Raw genomic sequence first — 27,659 nt, forward strand, 5'->3', positions numbered from 1 at the left:
AGGCCCACTGCACAGAGTAATAAGGGCCGGAGCCGCCCGGCGATCTACTAATGCTTCACTCATGCCTCGGAGAACCAACTGCAAACCCACCACACAGCGGGATGAGAGAGAGGGAGAGGCAGGGTGGGAGGAGACAGAGACAGAAGGAGGGAGGAGAGAAGATAGAGGATGGGAGGAGAGAGAAAGAAAGAAGTAAAAAAGTAAAGATAGAAGGGATGATATGAAAGAGAGAGACAGAGAGAGAGAGAGAGAGAGGATCAAACTGAAAAAGACGGGGTGAACACAACCAACCACTAGCTGACTGGTCGGTTAAGAGGAGGGGCCTGCTTAAAAGGAGTGGTGAGGGGAGGAAGAGGAGGAGGGGGAAGTTACAGATGAGCATGCTGGGATTTTGCACGCACAAATCTGGACTGGTTAGTGATGCAGACGGATGAGGTGACGAGAGCTGGCGTGGGTTAGTGTTGCGGTATGATGATGCCAACATGCAGGGTGTTAGTTTTAACAGTGGTTGTGCTGATGAACCACCTCATGGCCCCGGCCTGAAGCTGCAAGGAGCAAGTCCACTGGAAATTCTGCTATTTTAAGGAAGAATTTAAAGAAGAAAATTAAGTGAAATTAGCATTTAATTAAAAATTGGTTTGAGCTGAATTTGCTCCCGGCAGGTTCAGACTTGTTTCAGTGAGGTGGTTCTCAGGCGGCACAGAGAAGGGGGGAGAGAGACGCGGCGCGGTTTATTATTGTTGTTGTTGTTCCACTTACATTTCAGGGTCGGAGGACAGTGTGATGAGAGCCGGCACCACTCTCTGAGCTACCAGCGTCTCATTCACCCCCTTCACCAGCAGCTGATCGGATTGGACAGAGCCAGCCGTGATGTCACATAGGTGGGCGGGGCATTGGGACAAGATCGAGCAACACCGCCAATAGATAGAGAGGAAAGAAAAAAAAAAAAAAAAAAAAAAAAGCAAAACAGAAAAAAGGGGAGGGAAAAATAAAGAAAAAACAAACACAAAAAAGATAGGAAGAAAGTGATATACAATGACAAGAACCATAGCTGCAAGGCACGAGACGGCACTGCATGTTTCAAGCAAGTGTCACACACACACACACACACGCACACACAATCACGCACGCAGACAAACACATGCACACGCAGGTATGCAGAAGAAATGGTAAACCAACATAGCTAAACTGCACAGGTACTTCTACAGTATGGTGAGCGTAAAGCTGCGGGCTCTTTCCGCAGACTCCAGGTCAGATTATTATTTCATCCATTTCAATTCGTCGTTAATCAATCTGATCTGGGATCTGCGGGAGAGGGCCGCGTTTCAACCCACAGTTTTGACAATGGTGGACAGCTAATCACTATGAGATGGTGACAGTGTAGTGTGTTGGGAAAGGGGCAAGTATTTCACAAAACAGGGGGGGGACATGAATACAGCCTTCCACTCCTCCTCCCCCAGGTTTAGATCAACATAGGCCCAGGTTAATTGCTATACCAGATCCTCATCCCAACATAGGACCTTTCAGTGTGCACAGATGTCGAGTGATTTGTCGTTTGAAGCAGACTTGGCTACTCGTGGATCAGATCAGGGAAATAAAACTGCATGGAAGAAAACAGGGAAGCAGCCATCTTCCTTTTAAAATAATAGGAGTATTATATTTCCAAAAAAGACCGCTCATACTGACAAAGTTCAGAAGAAATCTGATTAAATTATTCTTTCCAACAACATGAAACCAAACAGGCCTCAAACTCTTTTCCCCACACTTTCAGGTTGCTGACTTCAGCTCCTTTCTGACACGCAGCAGATATTTTTGGACTCAGTGCACAGTGAAAGGTCTGATGTTAACTCTAGGAGGGTTCTCCCCACACGGTTGAAACCATGGCGCTGGTCAGCTACAGCAGTCGTACGACCGAGTAGCTGGATATTAAAGGCATGTTAAAACAGCAGCAGTAGCAAGCAGCGCCAGCACACAAACAGCAAATAGTTACACATGAAAGTAGTAGCTAGTATCTAACTTTATACAGTGCTAACAGAATGAATCAAAATTAACATGAATTATCATTTTATATATAATAGTGCAGCCATGTTAGACTCTACTGACTGTCTTGCTAGAAATGTAAAAGGATCTATGGTACCAATAATGACACATGCTATGCTATGTGATTCATATCTAATCAAAAACATCTGTGCTTACATACTAGTGTGTCTGTGTGTGTTTGTACCTCAAACATCCGCGCTGCAGTACACCGGACCAGTGCAGAGGTATGGACTACCCCGTACCACAGGACCGTCAGCAACAGTTCGTGGTACACTGGGTTAGCGCTGAAAAGAGAGCATGATATAAATACTGCGTGATATCGAGGCAGACTTACAAACTAGTACAATTTTACGACACAGCAATAACACAAGCAACTTTCTTATTTTCCGACGAGAAATGTAACCAGCAGGGTTTGCTGATTATTTTTGTGTGAAAAATAATGACAACCTATTTCTGTGTAATAAAGTTAGTAAAGTGGCTAATTAAGTTTGACAAACTACCTGGGATATTGACATTTGGGTAATAAATCAACCTTTTGTGTATTATAATGAGGGAACTGGGGATCGAACCACCGACCTTCCGATAATGACAAAATGTTGATTTTAAAGTTGAAGTTCAAGCAAATAACAGAAAAGAGTTTGGGTCCTCCTGACGTACTGAATGAAAGGAATCAGTTCAGATAATAGGACATGTCCCCTCTTAGACTGCATGTAGTAACTGTCACACTTAAATACAGAAGCACACAGACAGAAAAACACACAAGCTGAATGAATATTCTTCTGAGGGAAAAAAAGATAACTGTCATATTGCCAACACATCTATGTTTGTTTACAAAACCTTCTGTTTTCATGCTGACCAAAAAGACCCATATGTTGAGTGTACAGCCAGAGTCCTCTCTTAGCTAGTATATAATTGCACTGGTTTCCTTTTAGATACAGAAGCATGAAGTAATGTTTATATCTGTGTTGAGAAGTTCTTGAACAGAAAGAATAATACAGGATCTGGCTATTGTCCTAAACGAGATGAGACGAGTGTTTTAGAGCAGTGGTTCTCAACTGATCAAGCCTCAGGAACCACCACCACCACCTTAATGATACATTTAAAATATTATAAACTCTATGAAAAATTATGCAGTTTGGACCTGATACCGAACAAAACCATCACAGTATGTCAACATCATAAATCACAATAGAATGATAGTCAAGCCAAATGACCAGCAGTGCATAAGAGGAAAATATCTAGCCTTTTTTGCAAGGCTGTTAATGCTATTAATAATGACATAGAACATCATAGCAAATTGTTAATACCCTGAACAAAAGCTTATAAATAGAGTCACAGTTGTGATATAGATTTAGAATATGACTTTAAAATATATAATTCATATTATTAAAACAAAGGTAATTGTAATGAGACATATTTTAATAGAAAATTCAGAAAGTTTCTTGTTAAGTATATGATATCTGCAGGGGGTTCCAAGTAATCTCCTCTTCACTAATCTCTTTTGGCGGGGACGTGGATTTAGGTACTGCAACTGTTTAGTGGTTTAGTGGTCTGTTTAGTCAGAGTTATATTGACCAATCACGTATCAGCAGGCTGCGGCGTATGCAGGAAAATCAGTCCGTGCGGAGAGCAAAAGCAGACGGAACGTAATGCGACGTAATGACATCCCCGCTCCAATCGTAGTTTAAACAGACATCTGCGTGCTAACAAATTCTCTTGACGCTGTGTCATGAAAGCTGCCTTCAGATTTCCCGAGTTCCTCGAATGCATCAGAAATGATCAATCCGACCTCCGTTTAACAAACAAGCATTTTAAAAGTTTTCTTCTCCTCTTGAGGACAGACCTGACAAAGCTTCATTTTTACTTTTTACTAATCATTTTCATTTTAGTTTTTTAAAAATGAGTGCAAACATTAGTCTGCAGTCTGTAAGTGTAGAATAACAGTACGCGTTTGGTAACGGAGGAGACTATGTGTGTGTTTGTCTGTATATGTCTCACCCCAGCTCTACAAAGGAGGCCTTCAGGCTGTCGAGAGGTGCATGGGACAAAGACAGGGTTGTCATAACATCTTCCAGGAAACCCACCAACAACTTGCGGTCCTCCTCCTGCACAGAAATTGTAAAATGTTTATGTCAGTTCTATCATATTGGCAACAAACGAACTACCATCTAAATTCTTTCATTTTTCAATTTTTTTACACTTTCATTACGGGTTGAACTGGTTCTGCTCTGGACGTGCTTTGTTTACACGTCGAGCTGAAATGTAAATCAAAGTACAACATGTTCTGTTCAGTGTTTTGCAAGCGCTGCATCACTTTGTGAACCTAAAATTTAAAACAAAACATGTGGCAGCTTGATGTGTGTTAGAGCGGATTTTCCCTTGTGACACAGAACAATAAGCCAGAGTGTTGTGTAGTTTACACTATAGTACATATAATATCAGAAAAGAGAGAACAGGGGGCAAAAATACTAAACATGTCAGCTAAGTATAAAACAGAAATCACTGGCTTATTGACTCACTGTGGATTGATTTATCCTGCTAGCCACCACAAGGCATCTTCAGATTACAAGTCAACTACTGTTTGGCTGCGGTCTGTTTATAGTTTACCTGGTTATAACACGTCAGCACTCCAGTGGCATAGATGGGGACTGTGGCTTTGGTGAGAATGTCGTTTCCTGCTGATGTATCTGACAGAGGAATTAAAACAGATATTACATAGGTGAAAAAAAGGAAAAAACAAACATATGAAATGAATATGTTTGATCCTAATCTTCCTGACTGAAGTTAAAAGTGCAGAACACACAGAGGCACTTTGTGTCGCTGCTTGTGTGAATGTGTTGAGATTCAAACATTTTGGAGGTCAGTGTTGAGCTTTGTGTCTCGGATCACCTCATCCCCGATAACCTTAAGTCCTAAGCTGTGCTTGTTGGGTATGTTTCCACACAACTGTACTCTATCTAGGAAAGAGGGAATAATGGTTGACCTTTGTTTGTTACAAGTGAGGCGTTCAATTGCACTGGTTGAAAGAATTAACTAACTTAATTTAACTGAATTTTTGTCTAATTGTTGACCGTAAAATTTTGCCTGTAATCACTTTAACCATCTTTGTACTTTCAGCTTATGCAGATTTTATTTTAATTTCAAGTATGCGTATATAAATATATATTTTATTATTATTGTTATTTTTATTGTTAGAGATATTATTATTAGTTTTTGTGTGTGTGTGTGTGTGTTTTTATACACTGCAATATGTTCTAATCAGGGAATGTTTAACATATTTTATATGCTTTAATATATTTTCTACTTATGAATTTTTAAAAACATATTATTAATTTTATACATTTAATATTAAAAATCAAACTGCAGCTATTTAAACCTCCAATGCTTTTTGCATTTTTCGGCATCAACCTTTGATTCTTGTGGCTGCACTGCGGTATACTTTATCAATGCTTCTGCTTAGTGTACAAACTGTCATCTGTGTCTTTTCTGAGATGCACATTGACTCTCCTCTCCCATTCTATCTGTCTACTACTAAACACCATGTTAATCAGGAGAAATAAAAACACACAATCAAATATGACTGCACATAATGTAAAGAGGCACAATACATTATATTGTGCAAGGTCATTGGTCCGTAACGATGCTTCTGCAGTTTACATTATATTGTTGTGGTTTTGCACAGACCTACTGAATCTACTGACCTAAACACAGACTTGAACTCAACACAAAACACATTTCACAAATGGCCACAATACCAAAGCTAAATCACTTGGCAGCCATCTGAGACCGAGCACCTCTTTTAACAACAGAAACATGTCCGGAGTCAAAAAAGAGGGGAACACCCATAGCTGACTTTAAATAGCTTGTTTACATCAACACTGTCTGCTTCTGAACTCCACCAACCAACATTCTGCTGCAAGAGCTGAGAAACCCGGACGACAAATAAACATCAGTGATTGATTTCTTCTAATGTGCACTCACCAACATTCTCTTCAGAGAGTCGGAGGATCTCTTGGAACTGTGGTTTAACCTAAAGAGGTCACAGAGAAAACATTAATATATCACAAAATATAACTGACATTTGCTGTAAAGTACTATTTAAAGTACATGTCTAAATAGGTCAGTTTGGTTTGTGATGAATACCAGGTCAGAGGTCAGAGAAAGGCAAAAGTGGTAACAGGCACTGCTCTGACTCACAGTGAACCGCTGATACATAGGCCATCTATTGTTTGCTCTTAAATGCTACTGTTCAGAATAAAGTCGCTACAGCTGTGTTTGAAATCAGACCTTTCCCTTGTTCCCGACATGATGAACACATAGAAGCTTACTCTTCAGTTTATAGTATGCCTGACACTTAAAAAACATAATATTTTTGCAAAAAGCACAGTTGCTTCCATCAACACACACAGTGATCTTAGTACACTGGGGCAGCTGTGGCGTACTGTTAGAGTGGATTATCTCTCAATCGTGCTTCTGCAGTCTACATGTCAAAGTGTTCCTGAGCAAGGCACTGAACCCCAATTGCTCCCTAAGGCATATCCATCGGTGTCGGAATGTGTGTGACTGGTTAGCCAGATCCTGCTTGGACACTGGCAACTTGCATAGCAGCCTCTGCCGTCAGTGTGTGTGAAAGGTTGAATGTGACATGTAGTGTAGAGGCGCTTTGAGTGGTCGGAAGAGCTTGAAAGCGCTATATGGGTGCGGTCCATTTCCAATTCACAGTAGCAAATGGATAAAGGAATTCAGTAATAATAAAAAAGAGGCAAGAGGAAAGGCTGAGGGGAGATAAACTAAGAAAGACCAGTTGAAACCAGAATGTCTAATTGCAAAGAGTGACATGGTTTTACCTTAGTGTTTGTAAATATCTTCCCGAATGTGCGGCAGAACCTCCAGAAGAAGCGCGAGAACTCGTGTACGCAGGTCGATGACGTTACATTGATGCGACCCACGATCTCTATGAGCTGAGGGAGGCTGGAGACGGAGCAGACAGATGGAAATCAGTGTGTGTGTTTGTTTGTGTATGCCTCTGTTAAACCATGCACAAGGCAGTCTCTTTAATATATATATGTGTGTGTGTGTGTGTGTGTGTGTGTGTGTGTGTGTAAATCCTCACAGTTGGTTGACCACCCATAGCAAGCTGTCCCAGCCGGTGGTGCCTTCATGCTCTAGCTGGTGGTCGTAGAGTAGCAGAAGCGCACTCAGCATCTCCCTGCTGCCGATGATGGTTGCCACGTCCTGGAGGGGAGAGGCTGGCCTGGGGAACCGGGTCACTGTGGGACCAATGACACAGGAACAGATTAGCTCAAGAAATATACTGCTTGTATTTGTGATTTCTGTGTGTATATAGCCGGCCTACCCTCTATTGCAGGTATGTCTCCGTGGAGTTTGGCTCTGCTGGTGAAGGGCGCGTTCTGCAGCACCACAGCGAACAGAGGAGGGATGAGGGACTGCAGGGCCGACAGGAACACGTGCAGCTTGTGTTCATCGAGACCATGTTCCCCTTGCTACAAAGAGAGGTGATAAGAAGAGGGGATTAGAAAATAAGAAGGAAAAAATTTGTCATTGAACACTTTTTTTTGTGTAGTGCCGAGAATTATAATTAAGTATCCACGGCTCAACAAACTCCATATGCTTTTCGATGAAGTTCCATGCACACTGGCACGTACCATTAGTAGTTTCTCTATACGTGCCAACAGAGAAGGGATGAGTGCACTTTGCAGGGTGCCCAGCTCCGTAGTCCATGCAGCAAAGGCAGGAATGAAGACCTGGTGGACGGCACTGACCACCCGCTCTGATGGGTCCCCGAGTGACAGCAGCATCAGTTCAAAACCCTTCAAGACACGCAAAAAGAGTTATGAGAAACAGAAAATAGAACAGCTTTGTCACATTGTCCTCTCCGTAAACACATACCTGGGAGTATTTGTCAGAATCATCGATGTAACCCATGATAATACCCAGACTCTTGACGACCGCCTCTCTGACCATGTCAGCCTTATCCTCAGCGAGCATCTGCTGCAACATGGACAACACCAACGAGCTACGGATCTCCTTCTGCAGAGACAGAAAGCATACACAGATTATTAATTTATTCTTCTGTATAAAGTGGTCAACCCCTTTTTTAATTCTGTATGCACAGTGTGTTCTTACAGGCAGATATGGTGCTAAGGCTCCGCAGGACTCTGCCACCAACAATCTTCTCTCTGGATATTTGTGGTTAATCTACAAAAGAAGAAAACAAGGATCAGAATTTGAAAGGAGGACAGGAGCAGACTGGAGGGCAGCCACCACAGAATGGAAACATTTTGAGTATCATCAACACGCTGACCCTGTGGAAACCACAATTGGCCTTTGTTAGCAGATTCTCAGCCTCCAAACTGCTGGCAGCTGTTGTTGCCATAAATGTGCTGCATACGGTGACACAGGTGGCAATGCATACAAAATTGCTATCACATGTACGTCAGGGTCACCACAGAGGTAATGATTAAGAATCAGAGTATGCATTCAAATAACATTGAATTGCATGAGTATTTCTTGCAGAACAGAAGTAGTTTTGTTTGGATTTGACAAATGTGCATACGTAACAAGAACAAGTACAGCAATGGTTAAAAGCCACTGTCAGTCAAAGCTGGTGTTCTCTGTAATCGATAGAAGCAATAATATTTGAAATTGGTGCCATAGCTGTGGAGAAAGTTGTACAAACAGCTCGTGGTTTCTCCCATTCTACATTCCTACAACACCCAGTTTGCATTGCGCTCCTCCCTCTGCAAGGAATGGCCCAGCAAAAAACGCTGGAGTGAAATATTACCGTTTTCCAGTCAAGGACATTGATCGCTGCAGGCAATGGCTCAGAGCGGTACAGAATCCGAAACACGACCAGAATATACCGCTGGATTGTCTAAAAAATCTTCAGGTCTGCAGTCTACATTTTAAACCTGACGATTTTGAACGAGACGTGACATCGGAGGCGGGCGTCCTAGATTGAGGAAGTGTAGTTTAGCGAGCTCCTTGGCCTCCGCCAGATGATGCCTTTTAGGAAGTCTGGTGGAGGTTTTCCAGGGCCCACTGGGGAGCGGATAGCGTTCTCCAAAGGCACAGAGCCAAGTTGCATTTTTTTTCTACCATAATGGCATTAGCTCCCCGTAATAGCATGATAGGACTGAGGTTGAAAATATGTGAACTGGCCCTTTAACAATTATGGTTCAGTCTTTGTACTGGAATAGAGCACATCATTTTCACTCATTAGGGCCTGTTTAAGGGTTAAAGAAGTTAAAATGAAAAAACCAACAACCCTGCTTTATATTTTAGAGCAGGTGTAGTCTAAGCCCTCTTTGTGTGACAATAGAAAAAAAATGGCCGCACATTCACTAACAAAAGGCCACCTGCAGTGTAAGTACTGTACCTGTTCCCAGCACTGAGGAAGTAGTTCAGCCTCGACCCGCGTGGGACCCACGTGCCTCGCGAACGCGACACACCCCGTCAGGATCATTTGTCTTTGGAAACACACACAGAAACATGTTAGAAAACACTGCTGGAGACACTATACTCATATTGCTCGGTCTTAATGCACATACACACCTTTGCTCATCATCTGGTCTCTTTATTAGGTTAAAGAGGATGTGGAGGAGCTGGTCTCTCTCTTTAGGCTCTGGGTGAAGGCAGGCGGTGCACAAGATGAGTGGGATCAACTCCTGAAGAAGAAAACGAAGAGAGAGAAACAGAAACAGAGGAAGAAGTTGCATCAGTTTTGGTAATTTTGCAAAGAGTAATCAAGGTTGAAACACACGGGGAGGATGGTAAAAGTTAAGCAGGCCTGGAAGTCTTTGGAGGATGGGGAATAGGAAAGGGGGGAGAAGGTGTTTATCAAAAAGAGGAGAGGAAAGGGGAAAGTTACAGGGAGAAAGAAACACACACAGACACCTTTCAAAGTCTATCAACACTTGGGAACACATGCTTACCTTTAATACCGTGTTGGGGTTTTACATCGACTCATTTAGCTTTGGAGTCACGCAGATAAAATTAGAGCCAAGTACTGGAGGAACTCAAATAGTGCATGCACACACCCAGACACAGCTGCGTACAGACAGACACACGTATACCTACTGCACTAGCTTTCCTTCTATCACAAGCTCAAGAGTTCACACAGAGTTTATGGACCTTCTAGCCAGAAGGGAGAGAGCTCAGCTGCCCTTGATACAGGGCCTCCATGGCCAAATTGTGGTCGGCCCTTTTTTCCCGCCACACACACCCAAATTAGAGAGTGCACACAGAGTTAAAAATATGTTTTTTTCAAACAAACTTTTTTTTTTTTCCAGGAAGATATCATACTTTCCTGCCAAGTGCTGGAAGAACGAGCAAAACCCCAATGCTGGACGGACACACGGACCTGACAGAGACACTCTGGGTAAAGATAGGCTGTGATGAGTCACTCGCTCAGCGCTGGACCAACCCTCTGAAGTCAGTGCCATGTTGGCTATCTTTTGAAAACTTAAAATACGGCAGTTTAAGTATCCGAGGGTAATTGTAAATGGTTGCATGGTGAGTTCAAGACGGGTGAAATCAGTTCAAGCGTCAAAAAGTGGCAAATTAAGTGAATTCAGCCACATTAAAATGTCATATTCAATAATCTTCTCCTGTGGCCTCAGTAAATAACATACATCTACTCAGGAGACATTTTTGGAGACTGAACAGCTCTGGCCTGATAAAACAAATAAAAGAATTCATAAACAGCTCACATCTGAAGAGCCAGAAACCACGCTGACCCCGTTCTATTTCTGTGTGAACTCCTATGTTCCTGATGTGCAGACTCCTTCAGGAGGTTAAACATCTGACCAGCGCTGGATAAACATTGTGGGCAGGTAGAGTGGACAGCTCGACGCCTGGGCCTAAAGGCCGGGGGGGAGGGGGGGGGCTCATGCTTTACACTAAATGCAGAGCTACTGAACATGATAGTCAAAGGAGGCCGCACATTCTCACTAATGAACAGCTTTTACCAAATGTTTAATTTATGATTAAATGTAATTTCTTTGTAACAGATTGCTTTTGCTCTCACACTTACAAGAATTCGAATGAAGCAGTGTTGTGACCAAGTCGTCTTTGCTCAAGTCCCAAGTAAGTCTCAAGTCATTTGGTCCAAGTCTCAAGCAAGTCTCGAGTCATTTTTTCTGGGGCAAGTCAAGTCAAGTCAAGTCACAGGTTGTCAAGTCAAGTCAAGTCTAGTCCTTGTTTAAGGCAAGTCAAGTCACATTTTTTCGACCCAAGATACAGCACTCTTACCTGTAGTACCCGGTCTTTATAAAGAGAAAGGACAAGGTGTTAGTAGCCCGTCTAATAATGATATTATTGGCCAATTAAATGACCGGTTCAAAAAATATGACAATGAATTGTATCTGTATTATCTTGGCACAGACGCAGCCATGATGATGATCTGAGACCGTATTGAGTAGTAACGAGTACGACTGATGAGGCTTCTCTTTGGGGAAAAACATCAGGTAGCGGGGGTCTTTGATGTTGATCGTTGCCATAGCGAGGAGTTTGTCATGATTGGATGACTGGCTGTCAGTCAATCACTTACCGGGGAGCTTTTTGATTCATCCGATCATGATTCCCAGTATGCACTGCATACATACTTGATAGTTAGACACAAACTTGACAACATTAAATTAAATCATTTTATATTTAACAGCTAACATTCAAACTTATGAACATACGCAAGTCATCCGAGTCATCATGTCTCAAGTCAAGTCAAGTCTCAAGTCATCAAAACAGTGACTCGAGTCAAATCAAGTCCAAGTCACCAAGTCTCAAGTCCACATCTCTAGCAATGAAGTATTAACATTTGTAGGCTGGGTTGCACCAACAAGGACTAATTTAATCTAAGAACAGTTCTAATCAGAGTTTAGCAAAACAAGGTTTAAAATTAGTAAATCCAGATTCAAAATTAAGCTGAGCTCTGTTTCACAATTAAAAACTAATCTCTGTTTAGTAAGTCCAAGTTTATTGACATAAACTGAAATTAAGGCTTTAATCACTATGCAGATGCTTGCTTATCCAAACTAAATAAAAAGATTAATCAATAAAAAGAATAAATAAATGAATTGAAATGCCTGTACATGCTTAAGTGGTGGTTTTTTACCAAAAAATCTCATCCTGCTTTCTCTAACAGTCATATGTGTCACTCACTTTTAATGTTTGCCCAGGAAAATGTAAACAAAGGCAGCACGCAGTTAGTTGCTTCGTCTGACACCTACCCCCCCACCAACAGTTTCAGGCATTAAAAATAACTATATAGAGATATAGAGATGTCTCTGGTGTTCTGGTTTGCTTTTGTAGGTCATATAGAGTAATCATGACCAGCGAAAAACTCCTCACAGGAGCTTTAACATTGTAAGAACTAGACGCTACATTGTTTGCAAGCTAACGTTAACGTTAGCTAAAGGAGTACAATCTTCTTGTTCAGGTTGATAACAGTTTCCTTTGTGAACCGGAATCTTGACTGACATTCAGCAGCATCATAAAAACTCAAAGGGAGTCTGGCCCTCAATTTCCTTCAAGGAACTTCATTATTGTCCTCAGTCCACCTCAAAGAGGCAGCTGTTTTAAAAGTTAAGTTTAAAGTTAATACTGGATCACACTTTAAATTGGAGTTTAAAAGTTTGGTGCAACAGAAGGTTTAGAGTAAAAATTAAACTGAGGTTTAATAAAAAGGTTTACATTTAATCTCTCTTAATTTTAAACTAATTTTTGTGCAATATAATTTAAAGTTCAACCATGATTTAATCAGGTTTAAAAATGAGTCCTTGTTGGTGCAACCAAGCACCAGATAATTACGCCTAACAATTTTGTATTTACGCTGATATTGTGAATTGTCAGAGGTCTACTTTTTTCAATCTTTTTCCTTCCTGTTTTTATTTCCCACTGACGTTCTTCTCCAGTGTTTCAGGAAGAAGAGCTCGAGTACAAACATCCAACAGAAAGTTGAAATTGTCCGGTTTTTTTAACCTTTGTCTTGTAAAAGCGCTGAACAATCACGTTCTTTGTCTCTTTGTCAATAGTTCGTTAAAGATCACAGTTAATCCAGCCGGTAGAAAAAAGGAAGTTGATCATTCAGGCATGTATTTACTCTCTTTGCAGTGATACTGCTTCTTGTAAAGGCCACTCCTTTTAGAGGGATTAACAGCAGACTTCACAAAAAGTGTTGACGCAAATTATAAATTAGGGATTTTTCTCAGCAGAAAATCAATGCAGAGCGTTAGAGAGAATGCACATCACATCATGCTACAATACAGCACAATGTACTGAAGAATCACATCATGTTTAATGATTTACAGCTTCTGATAATGCAGCCAGGTGGCAGGCAGGGTTTCACTGCATCATTCCACCGTTTCAAGTCAAACACTTTTTGTTCTTAAGTGGGTGTCACATTCAGATAACAAGGTGTGTCTCCAGGCTGGAGGGGGTTGCAGAGCTTCAAGTTGCAAGATGGAAGTGTGAGCAGCTGTGTGCGTGTGTGTGCGCAGCTTCATGGTAGGTGAGTCTAACGGACAGAGTGCAAAGTCCACACAGCTCAAAAAGGACCCGAAGGCCTCAGTGTTCTGCTGGGTTTTTTTTTCATGTTTCATGGAAAGAGTTTGCGTTCTCCATAACTGCAGTGGTTCATTAAAACAACATAACCATGGTGATATGCAAAGCAGCTTTAGTGCAAACTCCTCCAACCTGACTTACCTCTTTCAAACACTCCACATAGTGCCTTAGAGAGTGCCAACACTACAGTATTTGTATACACATGAACACACACACGGACACAAATTGCATGCAAGAATTAAGCTGTACACCGAACACCTGTGCAGGTGTCTGCACTATAGCCTGCAAGGTGGAATAGCTTGTTGATGCCTAATCTACCAAAAATCTTGTTCCCTTGAAACTACAGAGAAAACAAAGGCGACATGTTTTCCTCTTAAATTCTAGATAAAGCCAGTGAAAGTTAACTGGAAGCACAGTTCATAAATCAGACACTTTTCTTGCTTTATTCAAGGATAAGTTCGGTATTTTTAAACCTGGGTCCTATTTGTACAAATTTGGGCGTCGAAATGACTCATAGGAACAAACTTCTGGAATCGGCCCAGTAGGTGGCCTCCGCCGTAGCCGCAATACGGCCGCAATGGATGCATCATAATACAGGGGCAATTACGCCCGATCGCTACAAAGATCGTCCTTTTTTTAAAGAGTAAAATCCTTTTTTGTGTAACCAGAAACAGAAGTCTCGCTCTGAAATCTCGCAGGTGGTGACATGTGACCTCAGCAGGACGTGAGTTAGAATTGGAGAGAGGATTTGTTTATGTAGAGGACTGCCAGCAAGAATATATCTTAAATTTACCTGATTTCGATGAATAAGATGAGGCATTTGAAATCGATGGCAGTCCCTGTTTATTTGAGCCAGCGTATACGGATGTAGAGCTCATAGAAGTGGAAGAGAGAATGGGGAGAGAGAGAGAGAGGTCGCAACAGGCAGAGGCGAGTGAACCAGCTGCTGCCAGGCGGCAAAGTTTGGGAAATTGGTGAGCGAGAGTACTGTTTCTGGTTAGACAAAAAGGATCTTACTCTTTAAAAAAAAAGGACGATCTTTGTAGGGATCATTTCCGTGATGTTGTCGGACACCTGGGGTAACAATCTTTTAGTGGACGTACTTTAGGGCTCAATTGCCCTAGTGGATTATGTTGCAGGCATTGCGGCCGTAGCACGGCTTCGGTGGAGGCCGTCTACTGGACCCAGTTTTTGTTCCTATGAGTCATTTCGACACAAAAATTTGTAAAAGAAAATTTTTAGCCCAGGTTTAAAAAAACGTCATTGGAATAAAGGATAAAGCTTCTTATTATAGCTTGCAAAACATTTTTATCATGTTAAAAAAGTCAGTCAGAAACTTAAAAAAAATGCAGCAAATTAAAACCAAACAGGGAACAAATCAGAAAATTATAGAAGAAGACAAAACATGACCCAGTTAGGGCTAAAACTGCATAAAATAGGCCATCATTACATGGAAGCTATTTTTTGGCTCTATATCAATATTCACAGTTCATTATAAAACAATGCAAATTAGCATAGCACCAGTAGTTAGCACTTAGCACAGAAGGTCAGAGCTATTTCTAGTGAATAATTCTGGCAAGTCAGAGCCTATGTTACAGCAATCGTAGCCATTATCTGACATATCTTTGGTCTGACTGGTTATGTGAGAACCATGCAGATGAGTGCGTGAAAGACTCACCTGGCAAAGATGTGAAACCATTCTCTAGAAGAGAGGCATGCATGGAAGTGAGAGAATGAGTGAGACGAAAAACAGATAAGAATAAAAATAAAACCAGTGACGGCAAAAAGGACAGCAAACCGTGAGTGTGGGGGGGGGGGGACAAAGACAGCAGAGGAGTATTGATGGTTACACTGGTGGAAACAACAGCCATTATAAAAGAAGGTGAATTTCCTTATCAATAGATAGACACAGGTCAGCTGGGTGTTAGCAGGTGGAGATATCTCAATCAGCTTTATGACAGAAGAGCATCAAATCTGTTAAAGATAAAAGGTGCTAAGCGCAATTTTACCAGATAACATTGAAGTAATATTACTAGCAGCCTTGACACAGTCTGTAACACTACACTGCGTCTTAACTGAATTTCGGGAATGCTTTGTGGCACAAACCGAGGGGAGGCTGGTGGTCTTTCAAAGCAAACACAACCAAATATTTCTCACAATCGCAGATGTCGAAATGAGTGAATCAACAAGAGAAAAATTCCATTTCAAAATGTTTATACTCTTCAACGAAGCTACAAAGAAGAACTCTGACAAGAGATGCAACAGCAACTTCTTTCATGAGGTTTGTGGAGGATTCTGGAATCCTGGCACGGAATGACAGCAAAGATGGCAAAAACAAATGTTATCTTGACATTGTCTGGATGTTTATTTGCAAGGGTATTACCATTAACCATGCGGACATATAATACAGCGATAATGTTCACTCCTCTTTAGAAAAACAAAAGCATAGTTTGGATGGAAATTTGCAAGCTGAAGATAACCCTCTTTCCCCTGCTTAGCCTTGCTGCTGTGTGTGTATTTATTGGGCGCTAACAGAAGAAGCCTGTGATGACGACAATAATGAGCGGGACACGGGAAGGGGAAGATGAAAAGCAGGAGGAGCAGCACAAGTTACCTCTCTTTTTGCCAGAAGGACATTAGGGACGATGTGAGGGAGACAACGGCCGAGCATTAGCATCACGCTCTCCTCGCTGTCTGCTATACGAGACACCTGGACACAAGAGAGGTTACATTGTTGGGTTGTCACAAATGTACTGTTACGTTAACATGAAAGGATGCGAGTGCTAACCTCTGCTCCCAGGCGGCTGTCAGAGCACATTCTGCAGAAGGACAGCAGGGCTTGCTGGAAGGCCGGGGATAGCTTCCTGCGACACCACAAACAACAAGAAACCAGAAGCAGTCACTGTCGTCTGTACCGCTAAATGTGACCACAGAGGGTTGGAGTGGGCCACCCTGTCTGAGAGCTGCCACTTTCCCATGTCAGTCTTGTGTATTTCAGTGGAATAAAGAGAAATATATGAGGGATTATAGGAAACAGAATTCCATTGACTAGATTACTGTCATGGCACCTGCGCACGGGGCTGTACTCTGTCAGTGGGGGCACAGGTGTGGCTGAGGCCGTCACAAGGGAGCGTCAAGCTCAGGGTATCATGCTTAATGGACGCTAACTGCTGTGCGGCGTGAGGCAATTTAATTACCAGAGCTGCCACTGCTTTAAAGAGGTAGGAAATGATGTAACGTGGACTTCTCTGATAGATCTGTCGGGCAAAAATGGTACAAACTCATTGTATGGTCTGTGTGTTTAGGCTGCAGAGGTGCAGGGCTTTGGAGGACAGTCTGGGGGGGAAAGACTGTCCGCAAAGCACCTAGACCGGTATGTGTTTGTTTATGTGGAAATATGTTGTATTGTTGGGGTGCAAAGGTGATTACTGATTATTCTCTTTCTAGGTTGCGATTTTAAGGGAGAGTCGGAACGGGATGGTGAATGAAATGAGTGGAAAACTTATGCCAGGGGTTCTCAAACTTTTTGGAGCCAGGGACCCCTAACAGGGGAAAACATTTTCCAAGGACCCCCTCATAATCGTAACACAGATGAAGCATATGCTTACTAGCATTTGCACTCTTAGATGCTATTGAAACTATTTATATTGTAAAAGTTATCAACCTAAATACTTACAGAAACACAATTCAGTTTCAATCATGTTAATACCACTTATATACTTTAAAACAGATTGCTGCGACTTGAGTGAGTTGAGTGATTCATGACAGATTGACTCGATGTGTCACAATCTTATAAGTTTCTATTGGCCCAAAGCTAACGTGGGTGGGTGTAATGGACACAATATGCTTATTTCATTGGTGCAAATGGTCCTCATCTGTAGACATGCAGTTTTTATTGATACAGCACAACTTCATAATTTATTATAAATTTATTATAATTATTTCGCGGACCCCCAGGCTATGGTTCACTTTGAGAACCACTGTTTTAAATGACCAAAAGTCAAACGTTTAATATCCACTAGGCCTCCTGTGTGCTCTGAGGAAAATCAGTGTTTACATATTAGGGCAGCCACTCGCCTGGTAAGCATTGTGGCTACAAAAACTGATTACTACCGCCATCTAGTGGTTACTTATAGTAACTACTCTGAGCTGGGCTGTGTGGTTGTAAATACACTGAATGTAACTACTCTACATCCAAAAACCTTAGAGCCAAAATCTCTAAGGATTGAGTTAGGGAATGTAACGCACCATGGACAAACAAAACATAGCATATGCAGTGATTGTGATTATATTTTTTGTGGTAATGAGAAATATACAGAAGCTTTCGGTTGGAAACTTAGAATTTATTCCCCGTTTTGTACGTTTTCTGTGTCTGAATTTGGACTCACCTGTTCGGCTGATCAAACTGGACAGGAGGTCGACTTCTAAGCTTGTTGTGGGACTGTGGGTGTGGCTGTGATGTGTTCTGAGTAGAGGCAGGGGCTGAGTCCGTTTCAGCCTCTGAAACCCCCCTGATGTCCAGATACTGGCCGTTATCTGTCGGAGGCTGAGGTTGAAACAAGTTAGGATTAATGGTCCAAATAGGCAAATAGACTAGATTCTGTTAAAAGTTCAATTTATAACCCTTTTTTATTGCACTAAACTAGCTTTATTAAAATATCTATGAATGGAAAAAATGTACTGTTACATATTCAGACTGACTACACACCACTGAGTGATGGTCAGCGCAGGAAGCGGTGGTTGACGCGGGGGAGGCGTTAGAGGTATTCTGGGTGCCCAGGTCCAGGGTGGCCGGAGGAGGGGAGGAGACAGTCCTCTTCAGTGTCTGAATCTCACTGCGAGGAGGGGGAAAGAAACACACCAGGACACTCTCAGAAAACACTACAGAATTTGTATTAAGTAGGGCAGTGAAAAAAGTAATGTTTGAATAGTTCAGTAAAATGGCTCATCAATTTCGGAATGTGGGAGAGCTAACTTCTTTGAATCTAGGTGGTGGCACAATCGTATCAAAGAATTTTTTCTGTAATTTCACGCACCATTGATGCTTCTAGAAATTTCCTCAGGCCTCTTTTGGACACAGTTATGGTAAAATGTCAACTAAAGTGCAGAGAACATTTATATTTGTATGGATGCTTCTCATTATCCACCTAGATGTAGTAGTAAATGTTTCTCTTGTAATGGCAGATAACAGGAGACTGTGTTTGCATCATAGCATCCCTACGGTGGTCATATGATCAACAAGACAGCACGCACAACTGTAGGCAGGGTCTCAGCCAGTCACACATACTGACTGATTCGCTTGTATATAAGCGCAAACACACACCTCTGCAGTTTCTTGATCTGCTCAGCGAGGCTCTGCTTCTCATTGTTGAGGAGGCTGATCTGGTACTCCAACTCCTCGACGACTTCTGTCTGTTGCTGCAGAGGGACAACAAGAATAAAGAGACACTTAAATTCCTCAGCTGAAGGGTATGTGCTCCAGTTGGCTCGTGAGTTTGCGATATGTCAGATTGAAATTAAATAGCACTGAAAATATGAGAATGTAGAGGAGGCGATTCAGTTTATATCATTGTAGTTTTGTGAATTGCATCTGCTACTCTGCAGTGATGAGTCAAAGCAATTGACCTCCAGAGGAAACTCGGGCTGCCTCTCAAAGAGAGTGTTAAAGCACTTTTCCAGCTAGTTCGTTTGTATAGTACTTGAAATCATGCAAATAAACCAAATAAAAAAGTGAGAGCAAAAAGGGCTCTTTACCTATGATAACAGAACACACATTTCTGCTTTGGAAAAGCGACATTTTTTCAGATCACAAATATTTGATGCAGCTAACACTGACTTTGTAATTATGGTAAATCCCCAAAACCCTCATGAAGGGAAATATAAACCTTGTGCAGAGCTGTACAATGCTGAATAAAAAACATTGCCCGTCTTCGCCCCTCCCTCTCTTCCTCGGCTGCTCATCCACGCCTTCATCACCTCCTGACTGAACAGCAACAGCACTCCACCAAAATCCTGTCTGTGTGTGCCCGTCTGCTCACTCACTCTCGCACCAGAGATCGCATCACCCCAGTCCTTCAAAACCTCCACTGGCTCCCCATTCAACATAGAATCCAGTTAACAAGGCCTCCTACCGCACTGACCTCCCACCGGCAACCTTTAGATTTGCTGACGTGAACCTTCTTACCCCAGACCAAGAACTCCCTTATATAAAAGTATACCGATGACAGAGCCTGCATGTGGCCAGAGCAGGCCATCCTACCCGAGAGCATAATTCACAGTGGTGAGTCAGAACCTCAGGGAAGTATGGTCAGCTGTGTCAACCATATAAAGACACCGAGCAGAGGTATGCATACATAAAAGATCAGCATAGTCTGACACAGATAAAAAGTAGCAGCAACCAGTCGCTGTCTTACATTAAATGAGAAACATCAGCTTTTTCACAGAGACAGCACATGTGGCTTTAAGGTAAGAGAGTCAACAATCAAAATACCCAGGTACTTATAGCAGTTTTATTTTGATTAATAACCACATACATTTTCTGCACATGTTCACACGAACCTGTTGTGAGAGGTCAGGCTTCTTCGGGGGCTCTTGTGCGATGCAGTTTCCTGGCAGATCGCCAAATTCCACCCCTACTGACACATCAACCGTGTCCCGAGGAGAAGGCAGGGGGGTGCCGCAGCTCCTGTAGAGCTGTAACAGGTCGGGGGGTTTTGGGATGTTGAGGCCGACATCGTCCCACAACTCAAAGTCCTGGAAACGAATAATGAAACCATACTCATTTGTGGCAGAAGTGAGGGTGTCTTCTGTATCGATAAAGCAACATAAAGCACAGACAGGACAGCTGATCCAAGTTGTTGAATATATTCATGGTCACATGACCCTGCTACTGCTCTTAGACCAGTGCCCTCATGCTAACAATGCTTTCTATTATGGCTAAAGAACAAAGAGACTTTATGTAAAGAAGCAGGCAGAAAAACCTTTACCTGATCATCATTTTCATCCGAGAAGGTGATGGAGGAGAGTTTGTATTCATTTTTTAATAAATATTCATTCACAAGGAAGTTTAAGGCTCTTTTCTCCAGAGGGCGTATCGGCTCCTGAGGCAAAGAGGAAAGAGAGGCTGTGAAATGATTCATTTAAAGCCGAGCCATTATACCCTCACAGGCGTTTAAAGGCACACATCTAATCTCACAATTCATTTGAAATGAGGAAAGAAAATTCCCTTTTCAATCTTTCAACACTTAAAAGATTCCCCACCTGAATCTCAGGGCTCGACTTGAAGTTTTTTCTCTCCTGAGAGGGCACTTCGCTCTCTGAGAAATTGAGAAGATATTAGATGAGATTGAAAGGACGCTTATTCATCGAGAGGAATTCTCTTAGAACAAAATAAAAAAAAAAAGACAGAAAGCTGTAACAAAAGAGGGTTTGAACTTGAGGTGGAGAAGAAGTTAAAAGTGCGCCACACCTGCTGCCTGAGTCAAGTTGGCGCGCAGAGCCTGAATGGTCTCCTTTGCTTTCCGTAGCTCAAACTCCAGCACTGGACAGGAAGTGACAACACACGCACACACACACACACACACACGCACACACAGGAAGGGCATCCAACCAAAGACAGGGAACAAACAAATAAAACAAAGATGGGCATGAAAAAAAAAACAAACACACAAAAAGATTGTAAGAGTCATAAAACAAACAACAAAAAAAGGATGCATGCAAATTATGGGACTAAGAAACGCATGCAGCAGAGGATCATGGTAAAGCCGGCTGGGTGACAACCCGGTTACACTGATGTGACTGACTTTGGACACGGGAGTCCAAGGTTACTTCAATCGTAGCTGAGGTGAGCAAATCTTTTAAGCTACTGAAATGTAGCCTTGATAATCTAGGTGCTGTCTGACAAAGGATTTTTTCCAGGCAAATACCTCACTAACACGTCATTACATGATCTGGTTTCAAGCCACTCAAAGGAAAGCCACTGCTCTGGTCTGAGATCCAGGCCATTGTACTATGATAAGCTACATAACTCAAGATTCAAAATGTCATTTAATGCCCATGAGGGTTACAGTTTTAGACTTGATTTCCCTGTTTTCATTTAACCAAACAAGCCATTTCTTGCATCAGAAGATATTTGATTTGTGCATTCAAATTTTAAGGAAAAACTAACACTGAATAAAAGGAAAAAAACACACAAGAATCTTAGACACGTTAGATAAAAAACACACGCAAAAAGTAAGAAGCGATGGAGCAGGAAAACTATGTTGCATAGCTGTGCACTGAAAATCTGCCATCTCATCTGATCCTGCTGTCTTGTCTAAGATTGTGGTTCAACAGGTGTTGTAGAAGTTGCCAGTAAGGGAAGAATGAAAGGATTAGGTTGAATCTTCATCCCACATTTCCCTTTCAGGCGTATTAAACTTCAGAAAAACATCACCGATAAAATTAGTTTGACTTTTTCTGACTAAATCCACCCACTCTGACTCCCACGTCTCTAAACTTTCCAGCAGATCAAGAGTGCACAGGATGCAAGCGCAACAAAATGGAAAACCAAGAACTGAATAACGGGGAGAAGATAAAAAAAAAAAAGCTAGTCTGGATGGAGTGACTTGTCCAGTTTTGTTCACTGGGGTTTGATCAACGTCAGGAGAAAGCCAGAAAACCCAGAGTCAGACAGCTGGGGGCAGGCATCTTGGTAAGAGAGGGGAACAGGTCGGGGGGGGAAGGGGGGGAGTGAGAGTGGGGGGTGGGTGAAGAGGGAAGAGAGGAAGGGAGAGGTGCCAATTTGGTAGAGGAGGAGGGAGTGTGTGAATGAAAGATGCATCATTTGGGAACCAACATCTCTGCTGCATGGTTGTAACTGCACCCTACAATGTGTCTGCTTTGCATGACGTGATAGAAGCATCGAACCATGAGCTGGCTTCATCTACCTACTTTAGTTTGACCTTTACAAAAAGCAATCCTTTTTCACTCTCATGGTTCAGATATAAACATTTACAATTCATAGATAGTAAACAGTGATTTTACAATATAGAAAAACACTAATTTTCATGCTTAGCAATCGTGTACAGTACAACTGTCTAGCTAAAATGTCATGTTGTCAAGTTGGCGATTATAAAATAGGAAGAGGATAACAAGCGGGCAGATCTTGGGCTTCTCGTCGGCGCTTGCTGTTGCTAGGTTACGAGAGTTGTCTGTTGGCACTTCCGCTTCCCTCGGTAGTGACCGTTAAGTCTGTTATAAATCACTCTGTATGCTTAATGTTTGCTTTTATTCAATTAAAATATTCAAAGAAAACATAAAACGATGGAAAGGAACAGAGTTATTATAGTTTTGAAATTTCCAGGATTTTTTTTTTTCATTTAGTCTTTCTGTTCGGTTTTTGAATTCAGCTAGTTTTACGAGTTCATAAGTAGTTTTTGTTTTATTTAGAGAAATTGAATAGTTTTAGTTTATTATTTCTTTAGTTTTAGCTTTTAGTTTGCACATAAAGTTTGCCAGCGTAAAAAATGGCCCTGAGTTAACATTGTACAAATGGTCCCTGAATAATAGCCCGATCCCTTTTGCTTTAATGTTTAAGTAAATGGTTTGTTCTTTTGTTTGTTTGCCTTCAGTACAAAGTGTGAAAAATAATGAAAATAAACAAGATGCTTGTAACTGTTAATGAGCAGCTGCTCTTAAAACCAGGGCTCTGTGCTGAGGCATCAACTTCACACTCCAACTGTTAATTTATTTTGCTAATGGTGTGTCACGACGGAGCCACAGGAGAAGGGCGTGTGAATTCAATCTATGCTGAGACAGGGCCTGGGCCCAAAATAACACAGTTGATGGAAGGAGGCATGAACACCTCTACCTCTACATTTTCAAAAAGAACCAGGATTTTAGAAATAGCCTAAAAAATGTGTTAATTTTATTTCTACGGTATGACTCTATTAATGAGAGAGGATTCTGACATCTCTTATTTACCACTTTGATGCAACTGCCAGGTGTTTTCTTTGTTTCTATTCCACCCTCCAGTTCTGTTCCCCTCCACTTTCCTTATTCTTGTCCATCTTGTATCTACCTAAGGTACGCCGGGTCTCAGCCCCGACAGTACAGCTCATCTTACCTGCCACTCGCTCGTCCGTTTCTCTGTTGCCGTCATCTGAGTATCGGGCAAAGTCCAGAGAGTCCAAGGTGCTGATGCTGCCTGCTCGATCTGAACAGAGACACAAACAACAAAGGTGAGACAAGTATACAATTAGATAACCGCACTGTTGTTACAATTCACTAATCCCAATGATCACAAATTAAGGGGCGGGGCAGATAGCTACACAACAGTAGTCCCATCGCGGTCTGGATGAAGTGTTTGTCTAAAGGATTCTTAACCAGGGTGGAGGCATGGTGGCACTGGGCTTGAGTTAAAGGATGGTGACTAACCACTTGTCCACCCTTCTACCAAACAGATGGAAACTTTATTAAACTTCACTAAAAGCAGAGACCTTTATAGACTTAGTGGGAGGGTTATACTTTAGCCAAGAAACCTATGAGTCACTGCACAGAGGGGAAAACAAATCAATCATTAATATTAACTTTGCTGAAAACTTTCCTAATGGAAACACCCATCTCCAAACCAACAACCTTACATCTGACGTTGACTCAGAGAACAGACAGAGCTGATACATAAGCACAGTTGTGCTCCTATTTCACTGAGGTAGGCTGGACATGCAGCAAGCTAAGCCAATGGTATTACTTTCCGTCTACTGCAATACAAGTGCAGGATTGTTCCCTGGCATCGAGTAGAGGGTCAAGCCAAATGTAGAGTCGTGGTTTTGCAAAGCTAACCAAATAAAAACACAAACAAAAAAAGTAATTATTTGTTCTTCTAAAAGTAGACATTTTGATTTTCCATCCATCCTTTATCTATAGCGCTCATCCTGTTCAGCTGTAATTGTCCGAGAGGCGGGGTACACCCTGGACTGATCACTCATCAATCACAGGGCTGACAGATAGAAACAGACAACCATTCAAGCTCACCCTCACACCTACAGGCCATTTTAGAGTCACCAATGAACCTAACGAGCATGTGTTTGGGATGTGGTAGGAAGTACCTGGGGGGAACCAACACAAGCAAGGGGAGAACTAGGAACCTTCTAACTGTGGGGCAACAGCGCTAACCACTGCACCACCGTGCAGCACTGACTTTCTATATCACATTGAGAAAAATTAATAGTTATCTTTTTCTTTAATTAGCAGACACCTGTTAGACACCCTGAATAACATCTGGGCCGGACCTTAGAGTGCTGCATTTTAAAGGGATAGCTCACATTTTTTGAATGGAGATGCAATTTGGTTTGCAACAGTGGCACAGACAAGCAATAAACATCAGAAAAAGAAGAAAAATTCATAAATACAAAAACAGGAGACATAAATGCAACAGTCCTTGGTATATGTGCTGTTGTCAATATATAGTAGATGACGACCAGCACGGCCCCTAATTTGAAAGGCCAGCCAGAGTACCAACACAAAAGCTAAGCTGTACCGCCGTACTCCAAACAGTTTAAAAAGCCCTAGATATTTTGAAAAAATGATTACCGCTTCACTTTGACCTCATTGCCAAAGTACCTTTAATTTCTATGCATTTTAAGTGTCTTGGGTATAGCTAATTATTTGGTGTTATTTATTTGAACTACACCTTTATACTACACCAGAAATATTACCAATGTAAAATAACATTGTACTCATGTTGAAAACATTTGGAATTTGTGGTCAAAGCATAAGAAGGTGGTTCAACATCTTCAGTAACATTCTGAACCGAAGATCACGTGTTAAAGTTTCTGACCATGAAGCAAAGAACACACACTCTCAGTACTGTTCGTAAAAATGTGAGTGTTTTAGCATTTGCGGTGATTGTGTGTCTTTCTTATTCTGTCATGCTGATGCCTTTCCTGAGAATGCTTCCAGCCGTCCTTACTTCCTGATAACGTGTGCAATGCTTGCTGTTGATGGTTGCAATCTTTATGATGAATCCGAGGATTATATGGTGTTTGTTTGCGTGTGTATAAGGAAAAAAAGGTTACACATTGTGTGAGGATTGCACAGATGTCTTTCGTGCGTGTGCCTGCCTTGCAAATAACAAGCAGTTCTTCCTGTCTGACCTTTCAGTTCTGTGCCTGTGGCGAGTATTGTCTGGGCTGTGATGGATCTGACACTGAATACTGTGACCACGTCACTGCTAGGCAGGTTGTGCCACACACACACACAAATCTCTCTGTGCTCTAAAGTATTTAAGTATTTCACATCCAATCAAACACTACAAATGAAGCCTCATTGTCTCTTTGGTAGTTTGTAATAAAAAATTATAATCCCAGAAACAATGGGGATGACATCAAGAGTGTTTTAGGGGAAGGGAAGAGGAAAGACAAACACGATGAAAGATTAAAGTAGAAAAACAAAGCAGATATATTAGGGAGTGAGACAGGGAGAGGAACTGGTTTAATTGGAGAACAAAGAGGTGCATTTAAAAAGAGCTGATACAAATAAAGGACAAGAGAAGATGGATGGTCAGGAGGCAGCCAACAAGCTCTTTATATAAATGGGACGGATGTTTTGGCAAGACTGTCTGCTTAGAAATGGGATGCAACAAAGGGGGACGAATTATATTGGATGCACTGACAGGCACACAAATCTGTACACACGTTTGTCATTAAAAATATTAGGCCATTAATGAAGCGTTTCAGTGAATAAGCCTGTGTACTGTATAACCCTGAGAATATGACTTCTACCTGGGAGATTATTCAAATTGAACACCTCACTTAGGTGATATATTTGCAAATATACATTTTGAACATGATGTGTTCAAACTTTGACGTGCTTTGGATAAACAAATATTGAAGCCTGCACATTAGCTTTACTTTTAAGGTGTTCAGCATGTTAAACACAGTATCTGTAACGCAATGTTTTCCTTACTACTACTATAATAATTCAAATAAAAGAAGTGCTATTCTTTGTCACATTATGCTCACTCTTCTCCCCCTGCCTAAGCCCTCATGCTAGCTAACCTCACAATCTCCACCATATTGGAACAAATTATTCTGAGGCTAGCTGACGGCTAACATAGGCTTCATCTGATTTGAGTGCTCTTTCAGTGTATCCAGGGCTCCATCTGATAGGTCAAATATTTGCATGCCGAGTCTAGATGCATGGCGCATGCATGCATTTAAAAAGGTTTTTTGTTATTATTGTGATTCAGTCTTTTTCAGTCAGGAGTCAGGTCTTTTATGATGTGTTTATAGCACACGTTCATATTGCGACGATGATTAAAATGGGATTTATTGTGCAGCCAGTAAATATTAGAGGACAGGTAATAAATTGGTTTGATTAAACAGTAATATAAAGTAGTTTCTATGGAATGGTATTATGCTAATTTCAAGCTTCATATTTCACTCTGTGATACCTGTGGAGTAGCTTAGCATAATTTACAGTTAAAAAACCTCGTCATTTTTCTCACACTGGTGCTCTGTGCAGGCCCTCATACAGCTTCTACCTGAAATGACTCACTCAGCTCTGTCACTTTAAGAAACCCCGCCCCTACAAGCCCACTTTCTTCTGATTGGCTAGCTCTCCGAAGCCCGCTGAGGCTGCACTTTGTGACATCACAAAGTGCATGGGGAAGCCTGGGGATTACTCCAACATACTTTTACCTACAGATTTGAAACTTCACCCACATTTAGTACAGGGATGGGGACGAATACTCGAGTACTCGTTGTTGACGCCATTATTCAAGTAACGTTACACTACTTGCGCACCCGCACATGCGTTGTTTTCGGCTAAAGTAGTTTAACTCAGTTACATGCACCATGTCAGCCGTGACTAGGAAAAGTGATGTCTGGAAGTACTTTGATAAAAAAAAGATGACGATAGCCTACTATTTCCAAGCCAGGGGGTCCGTAACCGACGTAGTTTTTTTTTTTACAGTACAAAAAATATATAATTTGCGAGTACTCGATTACTCGTTCATTGGTAATTAGATTACTCGAATATTAAGATAACAGGAAATGCCC

At 41.7% G+C, this 27,659-nt stretch overlaps 1 protein-coding gene across 6 annotated transcripts in view; it reads right to left on the reverse strand.

Moving 5' to 3' along the window:
- relch (RAB11 binding and LisH domain, coiled-coil and HEAT repeat containing) overlaps positions 1–27,659 on the reverse strand; it is a 43,153-nt gene that overhangs the window by 11,278 nt on the left and 4,216 nt on the right. Inside the window, exons 2-25 of one of the 6 annotated variants that reach the window (XM_069667269.1) lie at positions 23,726–23,815; positions 21,089–21,160; positions 20,881–20,936; positions 20,607–20,720; positions 20,179–20,373; positions 18,944–19,038; positions 18,329–18,455; positions 18,009–18,166; positions 16,409–16,484; positions 16,235–16,330; positions 15,299–15,322; positions 9,616–9,728; positions 9,440–9,530; positions 8,188–8,259; positions 7,951–8,091; positions 7,707–7,871; positions 7,397–7,544; positions 7,154–7,310; positions 6,888–7,011; positions 6,022–6,070; positions 4,648–4,727; positions 4,039–4,145; positions 2,225–2,324; positions 1–78 (exon numbers count right to left, since the gene is read on the reverse strand). The exon at positions 1–78 is cut by the window's left edge and continues 5 nt beyond it. In XM_069667269.1, the coding sequence (XP_069523370.1) occupies positions 1–78; positions 2,225–2,324; positions 4,039–4,145; positions 4,648–4,727; positions 6,022–6,070; positions 6,888–7,011; positions 7,154–7,310; positions 7,397–7,544; positions 7,707–7,871; positions 7,951–8,091; positions 8,188–8,259; positions 9,440–9,530; positions 9,616–9,728; positions 15,299–15,322; positions 16,235–16,330; positions 16,409–16,484; positions 18,009–18,166; positions 18,329–18,455; positions 18,944–19,038; positions 20,179–20,373; positions 20,607–20,720; positions 20,881–20,936; positions 21,089–21,160; positions 23,726–23,815 (2,528 nt within the window). Of the gene's footprint in view, positions 79–759; positions 843–2,224; positions 2,325–4,038; positions 4,146–4,647; positions 4,728–6,021; positions 6,071–6,887; positions 7,012–7,153; positions 7,311–7,396; positions 7,545–7,706; positions 7,872–7,950; positions 8,092–8,187; positions 8,260–9,439; positions 9,531–9,615; positions 9,729–15,298; positions 15,323–16,234; positions 16,331–16,408; positions 16,485–18,008; positions 18,167–18,328; positions 18,456–18,943; positions 19,039–20,178; positions 20,374–20,606; positions 20,721–20,880; positions 20,937–21,088; positions 21,161–23,725; positions 23,816–27,659 lie in introns of all 6 variants that reach the window. The other 5 variants (XM_069667268.1, XM_069667272.1, XM_069667271.1 and 2 more) reach the window with 5 other exon arrangements.

Source organism: Semicossyphus pulcher, unplaced genomic scaffold, assembly GCF_022749685.1.
Source record: "Semicossyphus pulcher isolate SPU_LCO1_2020_fin unplaced genomic scaffold, fSemPul1.0.p SCAF_18, whole genome shotgun sequence".
In the NCBI taxonomy this organism is placed as follows: domain Eukaryota; kingdom Metazoa; phylum Chordata; class Actinopteri; order Labriformes; family Labridae; genus Semicossyphus; species Semicossyphus pulcher.